The 15,088-nt window shown below is 44.8% G+C and overlaps 1 protein-coding gene across 4 annotated transcripts in view; it reads left to right on the top strand.

The window, feature by feature from the left end:
• The window catches only part of CUX1 (cut like homeobox 1), a 1,145,546-nt gene that overhangs the window by 681,134 nt on the left and 449,324 nt on the right, over nt 1–15,088 (top strand). For 2 of the 4 annotated variants that reach the window (XM_069226952.1, XM_069226950.1), the window contains exon 17: nt 1,691–1,792. The exons of the other annotated variants lie outside the window; for them this stretch is intronic. In XM_069226952.1, coding sequence (XP_069083053.1) covers nt 1,691–1,792 — 102 coding nt within the window. The remainder of the gene's footprint in view (nt 1–1,690; nt 1,793–15,088) is intronic. 4 annotated transcript variants of the gene reach the window in all.

Below are 15,088 nucleotides of genomic sequence, written 5' to 3'. Positions count from 1 at the left end.
AGCCAGACCTCTCTAGAGGTAGCCGTGGACAAGCAGCTAAAACTTATCTAGGAGACATGCAAAGCTTATGCAATACCACTACAGTCACACAGCACCCATACACATGAAAGAACAGTGTTACAAAAATAATAGGTACTTGAATGTGATAGGCAGTCCCCCACCCAAGGAAGTGGAATCATTAGAAGGGAAGAACTAGGAACCCCACGAGGTGACTGTCAGAGTGACCCCCCAGCGACCAGGAGAGCAGAGGTAAGTACCTGGTTTTTCCAAACCCAACAGGAGGACTTTGGAAAAGGATTGTGCAAGACCCGGCCAAGACCCGAAGAACTCAAAGGTGGATCCTGACAAAAGAGGGACCTGCAAAGGAAGGGAACCAAGTCCAGTTTGAGATAGTGTCTGGTTGTGGCAGGAGCCACTACCCACCGTTCTGTGGATGCAGGACCAGGTCAACGGTGGATGCAGAAGGTCAGCATAGTGGTGCCCCCTTGCAAGTCCTTAGTATATGATACCTAGGTACCCAGGGCATTGGGGCACCAGGGGTTCCCCATGGGCTGCAGCATGTATTGTGCCACCCATGCAAAATGTGTCTTCAGGCCTGCCATTGCAGCATGGGTGAAAAAGAGCACCCTTTCACCACAGGTCACTGCACCAGGTCACTAAGTTACCCCTATGGTAGGCCCTCGTAGCTCAGATGGCAGGGTGCATGTACCTGTGTGTGAGGGCACCCCTCCATGAGCAGAGGTGCTCCTACCAACTCCAGCTCTATAAGTGCCGGTAAGCCATTGTACCCGTGTACTGGACACAAATCACTGTCTGTGTCCAGCTACATAATGGTAACTCTGAACCTGGGCATGTTTGGTATCAAACATGTCAGAATCCCAGTATTGGTTGTATGATTCCTTGCACTCTAGGGGCTACTTAGAGGACCCCCAGCATTGCTCCTACTAATCTTCTAAGGTTTTCCGGGCAGCCCGCGCTGCTGCCACCCCTCAGACAGGTTTCTGCCCTCCTGCTTCTTGACCAGCTGATCAGTATGTGAATTGGTTCAACAGGAGTATTACTTCACATACTCATAAATGTTTTTGTTTATTAGCCTTGTAGTGTTTTCCATGCTACAGACATTTTAGAAAAATCTGTTTTTTTGTTTCTTTTAAACTGAAAATTGTATTCTGTTTTTCTCTCCACCCTATGATTGATAGCAAAGTGATATTTATTGGTATTCTACAGAAGAGATTCATTTTATGAGACTTAACCTATGATTGATAACAAAATGTTAGGTGTGTTTCCAAGGTACTTATACATAATTATGTCCACCCTTCCTTCCCTTTCTAAATCTAAGATTAATGTATATACTTAATTTTGTAGTTCGAGATTTGAATGTAAAGAGTTGCCTCTGAGCACAAAATTGTAACATGATATAATGTGTGAAATATTTGGCTTCAAAAGCACAGGGCCCCTGGCCATTAATATAGGAGTCTCTGGGTCTTCTTTAACATTTTTGTTTTTTAGTTGCTTCTGGGCTCATCCCACATTGTTACATTGATAGGTTACATCTTTTCCTTCACTGTGAAATCCCACCAGATGCCACAACTTTTGTTGTGTGGGGAAGAGATTATCCTTTACATATTTTTCTCAAATCATCTCTTAAACTTTGTGTAATATTTTATTTTATGTACATTATTTTTCATAGGGAACATCACAACAAAAATTCGTACCCAGGAGTCTGGGTCGGATGAAGCCATTAAATCCATTCTAGAACAGGCCAAACGTGAGCTACAGGTACAGAAAACAGGTGAGTACTTCTATTTCGATTAAATACTTTATTCTTAATAACGTTAATCTTAATAACATTAAGTAGTTTCTTGTAGGGCAAGACCTATTGTGGTGTCTAGTGCCTTGCAATTTTCTTTTGTTAAAAAAATAAACAATGTTGCTTGGAAGTGTTCAACATCACTCTCAAGCAAATCTGGAAAGGAGACCTATTCTGAGTGAACTGTTGCTGCAGAGATGTAACTTTTATTTAAAATCAGTGCTACAGATCCCTACATCATGCTAGTCTTAGAGGTTAACCCAGGAACTATCACAAAGCCTCTAAGATTACAATCAAAATTAAGTATATCTGACTTCTGCATTGGAGAATCTAATTCTGCATTGTAAAATCTTCATGGATAGTCACAAGAATGTGAATAATTCCCCGCTGAATGCATGGAACCTGGAGCAATATTCATATACTAACAATTACTACATGTTGCCAATATTCAAGCGTTAATTTTGTCTGTGAAAATCTTAAAAAATGTGAAATCATTATACATAGCTAGAGCTAACCCTCCTTGTCTCCTTTGTGGTAAATACAAAGATGCCTATCATCTTCAGAGTTTTGAGGTTTTACTCACCATTGAAATCGACAACAGTCATCTGTAGCTATCTGAAAATCAATGTTTGTTTCAGCTCTCTAACCCAACCTGCTGGCTACATATATGCAACATCTTTTTAGTGACTTTTAGCCGCAGGTTCCTTACCTTTGAATTTCCCCAGACGTCATACTGGATTCAGATGATTTTTCATGAGCAGTACCACTACGCGCCGGTAGGTGGCGTCTATTGCGGAATTGTCGGCATCGTCCGAGCTGGAAGAGACGTCTGTGTCACCTATATAGACGCCACCTCAGCGCGCTGACATCAGTACTTTTCTTTCTGCGCCAGCCAGTTCTGACCCGAGAGAAAAGCTACCTCTCTGTCAGATTTTGACAGGATTTGTTTGACATTCCGACTGCTGGGCCATGGCACCAACGGCTTTGAGGGAGCAGTCCCCAAAGCTTCTAGCGTCCCGGCATGCGACTCTACATCATTCGACTTCACAGAAGTCTCGGTCCTGGTTGAGAGGAATGTCCAGGGACTGTCCAGGAGTCCCAAGTCCTCTTCGTCCCATTCAAAATCGTCGGGACACTCAGGTAAGAGGAACAAAAAAGACATTGAAGCGCGCTTCCACTTAACAATGGAACATCAGAGTTTGAGACATTGTTCTTCGGAGCCTGCGCCTGAGCTGACTCTGTCTCTCCCCCAACTTATCTTCCTGTCTCTCAGATATAGCCAGATGGATGATAGAGAGCAAGCTTATGCTCAACAATGGGAAAACAGAAGTTATGATCGTCTGGAATCCTTCCTTACTTAGGTTCCCATCCTTAGCAGTGAACTTGCCCAAGGATCTACCTCCACCTAAAGATTATATAAAAAGCTTGGGGTTCTGGCTAGACCCGTACCTTACAATGGCAGGCCATTCGAATAAACTGGCAGCTACCTGTTTCGGTTTTCTAAGAACCCTTAGGAAAATGTTTAAATTACTTCAATTTTCAGCCTAAAGACTTCTTACTCAGGCTCTGATACTTTCACGTCTCGCTTATGGGAACACACTGCTCCTGTGCTCTCCTTCGCATGTTCTAAAGAGACTTCAGGTGGTGCAGAATGCTGCTGCTCGCCTCCTCACAGAAACCCCCAGACATTCATCTGCCACTCCAGGCTTGGCTTCCCTCCATTGGCTTCCGATTGAACAATGCATTATTTTTAAAGCTATGTGTTTTATTCCCCTAGCCCTTCGAATGATCACTCCCTATACTCCCCGGAGAATACTTAGATCTTCAGCTTTTTATACCTCTATCCCAACACCCCTTTTTAACCATACGACCCCTGTGAGACATATTCAATTTGTAATGTCATCCAGAGGGCGGTATTTTTAACTCATAAAGACCCCACCACTCCTATCCTTTTTAGCATTCACATTGTTGAAATCAACAGTGCTCCCACGTATTCGGTCGGTCGCAGCACGCCTTGTTCTGTAGCAGAACGGGAGGAAACCCAATGATGAAGCATGCCACCAAGGGGTAACTCTGGTGGGTGAGGGTTTTTCATACAAAAAAAAAGTTTTGTCTCCCTGTGGAAGTTCCTTCGGACTGGGCTTTTTTGTACAATTACCGAAGCTCTAAGGAGGATAGACACAGTTCCACGAAACCCTCCTTCTCCCCTTTAGTTAGCCTATATCTCCGAGCCCTCAACTTCAGTTCAAGATGCTCACATTGGCTCAGCTCTTGTCTGCTCTGGACCCAGTAGACTTTATGGTAGTGTTGGACTTGCAGAACGCTGTTTTCACATCCCCGTCCTGCCTGCTCAAGATGTTACTTGTGGTTCACGGTAGGTCACAAGCACTTTCAGTTTTCCATGCTCCCCTTCGGCCTTACAAGCGCCCTTTGGGTGTTTTCCAAAGTGATGACTGTGATCGCAGCTCATCTGCTCAGATCAGGGGTCTCAGTCTTTCCCTATCTAGACGACTGGCTGCTGAATATGGGCTCCTCCCAGGTTGTCGTGTCCCACCTCCAAATACGACTAACCTCCTGCATTCGCTAGGGTTCACTGTCAACATGCGAAGTCACACCTGACTCCCTCGCAGATGCTCCCTTACATCAGAGTTGTTCTGGACACAGTGCAGTTTTGGGCTTATCCTCCCGGGCAGCGAGTCCAGAATATTCAGGCTATGATACTGACGTTTCAGCCTGGGTTTTGTTGAGACTGACTCTGAGGTTGCTGGGCCTCCTGCATCCTGCTGGTGACACATGCCAGATGACATATGCGGGTTCTGCAGTGGGACCTAAAGTTCCAGTGAGTACAGCATCAGGGGAATCTCTCAGCCATGGTCCAGATGTTCAAGGGAACTGCAAAGGACCTCCAATGGTGGCTAACGAACCACAATTGGGTCAGAGGCAAACCCTGTTCTCTTACCTTGCCAGATCTCACAGTTGTGACAGGTGTGTCGCTCCTGGAATAGGGCAGCCACCTGGGAGAGGTGAAGGTCAGAGGACTCTGTTCTCCGGTAGAAACGGGGCTCCGCACAAGCATACGGGTACTCCATGCGATCCAACTGGCATTGAAAGTCTTTCAACCCTCCATCAAGGGAAGGCTAGTGCATGTGTTCTAGGACAACACTACCGCCATGTGGTACTGCAACAAACAGGGCAGGGTTGGGATCGTGGACCTTCTGTCAGGAGGCATGGGGCGTCTCTGGACATGGTTGGAACAGCAGAGCAGATCACTGATGGTTCAAAATCTGGTAGGTTCCCTGAACGCCAGGGCGGACAATCTCCGTTGTCAATGCCTAGTGGATCAGGAGTGGTGTCTCCTCCTGGAGGAGGGGCAAGGTCTCTGAGCAGTAGGGAGAACTTTGTTTGGATCTGTTTCCCTCTACTGAGAACATGCAAAGTCAGCAGTTTTTGCACGCAAGGCGACTCTTGCTCAGAGACACTTTTTGTCTTGAGTGGAGTTCAGGCCTTCTGTGCGCCTTTCCGCACATACCACTCCTGCTCAGAGTATTCACAAAGATCAGAAACAACCAAACCCAAGTCAACCTTGTGGCTCAGGTCAGGGATAGGGAGAGTCTGGTATCCCAACCTCTTGAACATGAGTGTTTGATCCTCCAATCAGGCTGCCCCTTCAGGAGGATCTTCTGTCTCAGCAGCAGTGTAGGGTCCTTCACCAGAACCTATCATCTCGCCACCTTTTTGCGTGGAGATTGAACGGCAGCAGTTGATAGCTTTCGACCTTCCTTCTGAAGTCTACAATATTATCTGCCATCCAGGCATCCCTTCACCAAGACGGTATATGTCTGCCTTTGGAAGCAGTTTGTATCATTTTGTACAGAAAAGTCAATTGTCTCACTTTCTGCCTCTCTTTCTGATATTTTGCTTTTTGTCCTGACCTTTGGCCTGCAGGGTCTGCTTTGGGCACTCTGAAGGATTATCGTTCTGCTCTGTCTGTCTGCCTTCCTGCGGCTTCCTGACCAGCCCTCTTTCTTTAAGTCCCCTATTGACATAGATTTCTGAAGTGCCTTGTACATATGTTTCCCCATTCTTTTATTATGCTTCAGTGGCACCTTAATTTGGTCCTCACATTCTTGATGCATGCTTTTTTAGAGCCTCTTCACAATTGTCCCCTTCGACTGCTTACAATTAAAACAGCCTTCCTCGCGGCCATTACATCTGCTCGGAGGGTGAGGGAGCTGCAGGCTTTATCTTCAAAGCCTCCATTCTTCTCAGTTTATCCGGCCAAACTGGTGCTTAGCTTTAGGGCCTCTTTTCTGAAGAAGAGCAATTCCAATGCCTAGACCCAAAAAGAGCGTTGTCGTTCTATCTTGACCTCACACGAACAGTGGGGTATGTTGAGGCAAAGAAAAGTCAGGCATTACAGAAACAGACCATCTCCCAAAGGGTCGTTCTCTATATCAAGATCTGCTACACACTGGTGAAAAAGCAGCCTCCTGATGGTTCATGGGCTCATTCCATCAGAGCTAAATCTGCAACCACTGTGTTAGCACATGAAATACCAGTCCTGGACTTCCGCCAGGCAGCATTGTGGGCCTCCCGGCACATATTTACCAAGCATTACTTCTGGGGCAGTCAGGTCTGTAGGGATGGGTATTTAGCCCTTTCTATCCTACAGGACTTCCTAGTTTAAATTTGTTCGCAGACCCACCTCTGTAGATGGTATTGCTGGGTATCTATTCAAAGGTAAGGAATCTGCAGCTAGAAGTCTCTATCAGAAGATCAAGTTACCTTCGGTAACGCCTTATCTGGTAGAGACAAAATCTAGCTGTAGATTCCTTACTGACCCACCCATCATCCCCGCTCTGCAGACAGATTTCTAGGGTCAGGGCTGATCCCTTTCATGGCCCTACTTTGGACGTGCCAGTGCACTTCATGGCTCCTCACTTTTGGCATGGAAAGTTGTGAAAAGTAACTGGCATCAGCATGCCAAGGTGGCATTATATAGGTGACGCAGATGACACTGCACAGAGCTGATCAACACCATCTACCAGCACGCAGGGGTACTGCTCACGAAAAATCTACCCAATCGAGTCTGATACCAGAGGAAATTCAAAGGTAAGGAATCTGCGGATAGGTATTGTCTCTACCAGATAAGGCTTTATGAAGGTAAGTAACTTGTCTATCAGCTATACACGTTTAAGTGAGGGTTCTTCACTACAATACAGCCACAGGCTTTGCAGAAACTCGTAGTAACCAACATAGATTAGGTGCCCATGTGGACAGCAGGTTTTGCAGCGTGAATCTTTTCTGGCTTCACATGCTGTGCATTATTCCGCCATCTAGTTGGTGGGACCAGAATTCTCCAAAGTAGTAGTAATTTTTGTCTACTTTTTTTTTTTTTTTTTGTGCTTCAAGGACCTTCACCATTTGGTGCCTGGATCCTCCTCCTGTGCCTTCCCTGAGTCTTACTCTTGGTCCCCATCTTCAGATTCTTTTTTTCTGCCATTGGGAATGGAAGCATCACCAAAGGCTCTACGACCTGCAAATTAAAGAAGTTGGAAAAGTCAATTTTCGATGAAAAAGAAGAAAGATAACTGCCAATAAGAAGTACTGGAGAAAGAATGTTGAACAGGTACATCGAAATCGTGTGGCGAATGTCCAGAAAAGGGGCTCCTTGTTCCGGTTCATATGGAGAAGACGCCATTTCAATTTTGCCCAAAGTGTCATCATAGGTTTGCAGAAAAGGATAAGCATCGGTAATGCAACCTGTGTTTACCGCTCGACCACACCATCGTTGGTCTGCGTGTACTTTAAACCTAAAACCTTAGGAACGAGAGACAAACAAAGACAGGCACACTATGCCATACAGGGGCAAAAGGCATCACCGTCCCTAAAAGACTTAGGACTATCAAGCAGCAAGGAAGACAATGTCGCTGATGGAGCTAAAGGAGGAGGATCAGACATTGAGCTACCTGTCGTCGACGTTAAAAAGGAAGTAAAAAAACAAAAGGTAACCCCCAAAAATTGGAGGGGAGTCAAAAACACCTGACTCAAAAAGCCAAAATGGGGCCTCTGTGTCGAAACAAAATAGACTGAGAGCAAGACAAAATTGAAAGTACCTTTCGGGTCCCAGGCATGGGATACCGCAGGTGGTCGAACTCCCGAGAAGATGTCGAATGATTATTGGAGTTGAGGAGAAAAGAAAAGAGATCAAAGCTGAGAAGCTTTTACGTCCAGAGAAGAAAAGAGGGGAAAAAACGCCCAAAAAGAAGTTGAAAGAAACTCCATCAAAAGAGGTTTAAACGTTGAAAAAAAAATCATCCTCGGTTCTCAACGTCGAGGAACAAGCTGCTGAAATAGAAAGTAGCGGCGATCGGAATCCTAAATGGCAGCTGTTTTACAGAAAAAAGGGATTTTGACAAATCCCTTCAGGAATTTCGATTTCCACACAAGCCACTAAAACAGGAATATAGTGGTATAGGGGAAACTGAAGAGCTAGAACCTCCAACAACACCATAGTCACAAGAAGAAGAACTAGAACAGGAGGGCTTCTTTTAAGATGACGATCCAGAAAAAGTAGCAATGGAAATATTACAGGAAGGGTCAGAATACACTGCATGCCAATGGCACGACACAGAGACAAATTCCCCTGAAGAGGGAATTGACACCTATCCATCAAGAGCTTCACCCCCTGTTGACATTGCTATATACAATCAGCGTATTAGAAAAGCAGCTGAAAAATATGGTGTTGAACTGCAGGAAGAGAATGACCAACCCTGCTTCGTACTAACACTAATGCCATTGCAAACAAAAAATCAGTTTCTGCCAATGCGCCCCAGCAGTCTAGATGAAGGCAAAGAGGCATTTAAAGTACCCACTAATTGCAGAGTTGTTATCCTAGTGCTGAATAGAAGTATAGACACTCCTCAAAAGACCCTCTATACATTAAAGGGTCAATTCAAGCTGATTCTGTCATTGCAACCACTGCAAGAAAAAGGGCCAGTATTTCCACAGCTTCTGGTGCACCCCCAGATAAGGAAAGCAGGAAAATTGATCTGGTGGGAGAAAAATTCGAGAGTGGGGCAGCAAATCAATGGAGGATTACAAGCTCCAGTACTTTATTATATTGGTACGCCTATCAGCAGTGGGACGAAATGGCAGAGCTCATGAGACCTCTACCAGAGTAATACAAGGGCTGTGGCATTGGCTGAAGTAGGCAAGAACATTGACAATACTTTTCTCCAAATCAGCTCTGGATGCGGCAGACACAGCTAGCCGTCAGATGATGCCTGGAACAACATTACAACACCATACATGCTTGGCTAATGGTGTCAGGATTGAAACCTGAAGTACATGCAAGTATCATCAGTGCCCCATTTGATGGACAGCATCTCTTTGGGCCTGTTGTTAGACAACACTTTTCAGCAACTAAAGAAAGACCGCGAGACCGCGAAGTCCATGGGTGCTCTACTGTTTAGAGGGAACCTAAGAAGAGGTACAACGTCTGTCAGAAAACCAATAGGAAGGGGGAGCTTTTCTAGTACATCCTCTCATCAGGAATTTCAAGGGACAGGTCCGTCACAGACAACACCTCAATCTTGGCAACTTCATTCACAAAGGCGACAATTCTTTCGGGGATGTGCAAGGGGAAGAGCACAGCCTCAAAAAGGAGGAACAACATCCTCCAATAATTTACTCTACCAGACAACAAAACCTCTCACATTCAACACCTGTGGGAGGAAGAATAAAAAAAACTTCCTCCAGGAGTTTAGGGAGATAACCTCAAACCGTTGGAACATAAACATAAAAAATATAGGTATTTCATAGAACTAATAAAAACACCACCAGCAAGGGGACCAAAGAAAAAGTTCCCCGCGAAAGAAGAGGCATTACGACTAAATAAGGAAGTAAACAAGTTGCTAGAGAAAAATTCAATAAAAATAGTACACAAAAAGAAATAAATCAGTGGAACTACTCAACATATTTTCTAATACCAAAACCAGATAGATAATTGCACCCAATTCTAGAATGAAGGTTCATAAGCAAGTACATAAAAAAACAAAAATTTGAAGTGATCACTACAGGAAGTCATCTCACAAATACAGAAAGGAGACTCTATGGCAACTACAGACCTCAAAGATGCTTACATACACATCCCTATGAATCAAAAAGACAAAAATATTTTAAATTTGTGGTCAACAAAAAACATTACCAATTCAAAGTGCTATATTTTGGAATAAAGTCAGTTCCAAGGATAGTTACAAGATGCTTTGCAGCAGCTCATCTAAGAAGACAAGACATTCTTGTATACTCTTACTTAAACAATTGGTTAATAAGAGCAAGTTCTTTAAACAAATGTAAAAAAGATATTTAAACAGTCATGTCAACACTGTTCAATCTAGGATTGTCAATAAATATCGAAAAATCATCAACAAGGACAGAGTGGGAAATAATCTTTCTAGGAGCAAGATGAAACACAATAGAGCAAACAGCTTATTCCTGCGAAAAAAGGATAAACTCAACACTTGAAACTCTCCTTTACCAGAAGGGTCAGCCTCTGACAGTGAGAACTGTGGGGAAAATCTTGTAGAAGATGCTTTCATGTATCTCCTCATCTCATATGCAAGGCTTCATATGAGACCCATTCAGAATGACTAGAAAACCAATAGTCACAAGTGACAGTGTGTTGGGAAGATCTAGTGGTTGTCACGCATACAATACAGGAAGAGATGGCATGGTGGAACAGAACGCAGTTAGCAGCAGGAAGACCTTTTACACACCAACTCCTACTGGGACCATTAGAAAGGTTGGGAGCTCATATGGGATCACTCAATGTAAGAGGTGTATGGACAGCAAAGGAAGCAGTTCAACATGTCAATATCCTGGAATTTTGAACAGTGTTCCTAGCCTTAAAGGCATTTCAGAAGGAGCTTTGACGAAAATCAATATTAATACAAACAGACAATACAACAACAATGTTTTATATCAACTAACAAGGGAGAACACAATCATTTGTCCTATCAAAAGTAGCACAGCAGATTTGGAAATGGGCAATTCAAAGGCAGATTTACCGTTCAGTAATCCATCTTCCTGAGAAGGACAATGTCCATACAACTGAGCAGAGACTCATCAACTACCCATGAGTTGGAGCTCAATCAATCGGTACTCAAACAGATATTCAGATGATGGGGCGGACCAAAATGAGATCTTTTTGCAATAAAAGAAAACACAAAATGCTAAAACTTCAGGTCCAGACATCCACATCACCGATCATTAGGCAACTCCCTGTAGATAAACTGGTTAGGGATATTTGCATACGCCTTTCCTCTCTGATACACAGGGTACTCAACAAATGCAAACAGGACAAAATTACTCTAATTCTCATTACACCACAGTGGGCAAGACAGACTTGGCATTCAGAACTAATAGAAATAGCCTAAGGAAAAATTCAGAAATTACCAAAATGACATGACTTACTGTCAACAAAGAAGGGCAGTTTTCTTCATCTAGAGACATTAAGTGTATCAGCATGGCCTCCGAAGAATTAGAATTCGCCAATAACAAGAAAATGTTATATGGCAAAAAGGTAAAAATACACTCATTGGTGTATAAGATGAGATCTTCTTAACCAGAACACAAAGGAGACTTCAATACTAAGGTATCTCACTCGTCTTTTAGATTGCAAACTTACATATGCTTCCTTAAAGGTACTTTTAGCAGCTATTGTGGCCAACTCAAGGGGACACTTAGAGAAAAGTCTCTTTACCTCTCCTGTAATTGAAAGATTCTTAGAAGGAGCAAAAAGAATAGTACCACCCAGAAGTGTACCTCCTCAAACATAGAACTTAAATATGGTTTTAACACAACTGATGGGGAAACCCGTTGAACCTCTTCACAACATATCTTTAAAAATTACTAATGCTAAAAGCAGCTTTTCTGGTAGCAATGACATTCTTGCTTAGAGTACGTGAGTCACAGTTCCAGAACCCTATTTGCAAATTCACAAGGACAGAGCGGTCATGAGAACAGACACTCAATTTCTGCTTACAATAATATCAAATGTTCACAATAATCAGTCAATTCAATTTTAAAGTTTTCTTTTTTTTTCAAGAATCATAAACACAACACTGCAAGAGCATTACACATGTTGGATGCTAGAAGGACAATTATCTAATATATAGAAAGACCAAAAACACTCAGAAAAACAAAACAATTGTTTGTATCCTTTGCAGAAAATAATAAAGGAAATCCAGTCTTGAAAGGAACTATTGCAAAATGGATTTCTCAAACTATAAAATTGTGTCATGCAAGCGCAGGAGCACCATTAAGTTTATCCCTAGAGCACATTCAACACATTGAAAAAGGAGCTACCATAGCATTTCTAGCAAACATTCCATTACAGGATATTTGTAGGCGGTTACATGGTCATCTGTTAATACTTTCACAAAACATTATTGCGTGGACATTCAAATGAATAAAGAAGCTAAAGTTGGACAAAAAGTACTGAAACACGTTGTAGGAAGCTGGCTCTGTACATACGGTATCAAAATGAGATATGGTGTGCACAGAGTCCAGGGTCCCCCAGGGATTTAACGGAGGCTAAAGAAGAAAAGTTAGTACAGTTTTTGAGTTAAGTACCAGATTTACAGTTCCAGTCCCAGGGGTTAGGATGTCCACAGGGTGGGGTGCAATTTAACCCCAAACACCCACCATCAGCAACACTGGGTTGGCCGGGTGCAAAAGTCAAAGTTGCTGTCTGATTTAAACTGGGATACTGTGGAGACTGGGGGCATTCGGAATCAGGACTGCTTACAGGTAAATCCCCCTGTCTTCAGAGGACAGACCTAGGTGGTTTAGAAGAGCGCCGGGGGGAGCCACAGGTTACCACCAAACACACACCCTCAGCGGCACAGGGGCAGTTGGGTGAAGGGTGCAAACACAGCGTCTGGTTCCCAATGCGTTTCAATAGGGGGGGCCCAGGAGTCACAGAGATGCTGCAGGCTAGGTTCTCAGGGGGTTGGTTCCGGAAAACCACAGGCTGGACAAGGAGGAGGGCTGCCTGCTGAATGTTGCTGGACCAGTGGTCAGATTACCCAAAGCCAGGGGGCTGTGGGTGCAGGGGTGCCGTTGGACGTCAGGAATCTTGTTCTGGTTTTTCGTGGACAGGGTTCCCAGCACACTCTCGATCAAGTTAGCTAACTTGACCGAGTGTGTGCTGGAATTCTGCTAACCAGGCCCCAGCACCTGTGTTCTTTCACAATTTATTTTACCATTGTTTCCACAATTGGCACAACCCTGGCACACAGATACGTCCCTTGTAAAAGGTACCAGTGGTACCAAGGGCCTTGTGACCAGGGAAGGTCTCTAAGAGCTGCCGCATGTGTTGTGCCACCCTAAGGGACCCCTCACCTAACACATGCACACTGCCATTGCAGATTGTGTGTGTTGGTGGGAAGAAAAAGGCAAAGTAGACATGGAATCCCCCCCCAGGATGCCATGCACACAAAATACTGCCTGTGGCATAGATAAGTCACCCCTCTAGCAGGCCTTTAAGCCCCAAGGCAGGGTGCACAGTACCACAGGTGAGGACATAGCTGCATGTGCAATACAATCCTACAGTGGTATCAAACTTCCCAGAATAATAAACCCACACTGATGCCAGTGCTGGATTTATTAAAACATGCACACATCTTAGAGATGCCCCCTGTATTTTACCCAATCCTTCAGTGCTGGACTGACTGGTCTGTGCCAGCCTGCCACTGAGAGACAAGTTTCTGACCCCCATGTGGTGAGAGCCGTTGTGCTCTCTGAGGCCAGAAACAAAGCCTGCACTGAGTGGAGGGGCTTCACACCTCCCTCTTGCAGGAACTGTAACACCTAGCAGTGAACCTCTAAGGCTCAGGCTTTGTGTTCCAAAGGCCTGCAGAGAAGACGGGGACGACAACAGACCTGGCCCCAGCCCTACCGGCCTATCTCCAGACTCAAAGAACCTGGAACAGCAACGCATCCAGCTGGACCAGTGACCTCTGCCGACTCAGAGGACTGCCCTGCAACCCAAAGGACCAAGGAACTCCTGTGGACAGCGGCTCTGTCCAAACAACAAAGAAGAAACCAACTTTAAACGGACTCCAGCCTCACTCCTGAAGCGTGAGTCCCAACACTCTGCACCCGACGCCCCCAGCTCGTGTCCAGAGGAACCAACACTGCAGTGAGGACCCCCAGACGACTCCCATGATGTGGCCACCCTGAGGCGACCTCTTTGCACCTCCACTATCAACCTCTAAGGGGAACCCTTGGACTCTGTGCTCACTATCTCTCACTTTGCGATAGTATACACAGAGCCAGCTTCCTACACTAGCCCTTCACCAGCAAAAATATTTAAACACAAGGAGAAGCCAAAGACAGTGCATCAGCCTTCTCCACCGCAGTCTCCGTTCCTTTTCACTTCTCCACCACCACCACCTTCACCCACACAGATTTAAGCACAATCTCCTGTCTCCTCACACGGGGATTATATGGGTGATAATCCTTATATTATGGACCCATGGGATATGTATGATTCTGATCAAATTCCATCTAACGGCCCTGATCTGTATCCCACAAGGCCATCTCCACCTGAAGACACCATGGCCTATAATCAGGTCGTTGCCAGAGCAGCCACATACCATGATGTGCAGATGCATTCTGCACCCATAGAGGATGATTTCCTATTCAACTCCCTTTCCTCTACTCATAAGCAGTACCAATGTTACCAGGCTTGTTAAACCACGCTGATGACATTTTTAAAGAGCCGGCAAAGGCTAGCGTACTAACACCTAGGGTGGATAAAAAATCTAAAGCTGCTCCATCAGATCCAAATTTTATATCACAACAATTATGTAAGGAAATGCCTCCTTGGCATGGTTACCCCCTGACTTTTTGCCTTTGCTGATGCCAAGTTATGATTTGAAAGTGTGCTGAGGCCTGCTAACGAGGCCCCAGCACCAGTGTTCTTTCCCTAAACTGTACCTTTGTCTCCATAATTGGCCACCCTGGCATCCAGATAAGTCCTTTGTAACTGGTACCCCTGGTACCAAGGGCCCTGATGCCAGGCAAGGTCTCTAAGGGCTGCAGCATGTCTTATGCACCATGGGGACCCCTCACTCAGCACATGCACACTGCTTGCCAGCTTGTGTGTGCTGGTGGGGAGAAAATGACTAAGTCGACATGGCACTCCCCCCAGAGTGCCATGCCAACCTCACACTGCCTATGGCATAGATAAGTCACCCCTCTAGCAGGCCT

This window comes from Pleurodeles waltl, chromosome 3_2, assembly GCF_031143425.1.
Source record: "Pleurodeles waltl isolate 20211129_DDA chromosome 3_2, aPleWal1.hap1.20221129, whole genome shotgun sequence".
Taxonomy (NCBI): Eukaryota; Metazoa; Chordata; class Amphibia; order Caudata; family Salamandridae; genus Pleurodeles; species Pleurodeles waltl.
The sequence above is the reverse complement of the archived record's forward strand: the minus strand, read 5'-3'. Positions and strand labels throughout refer to the sequence as shown.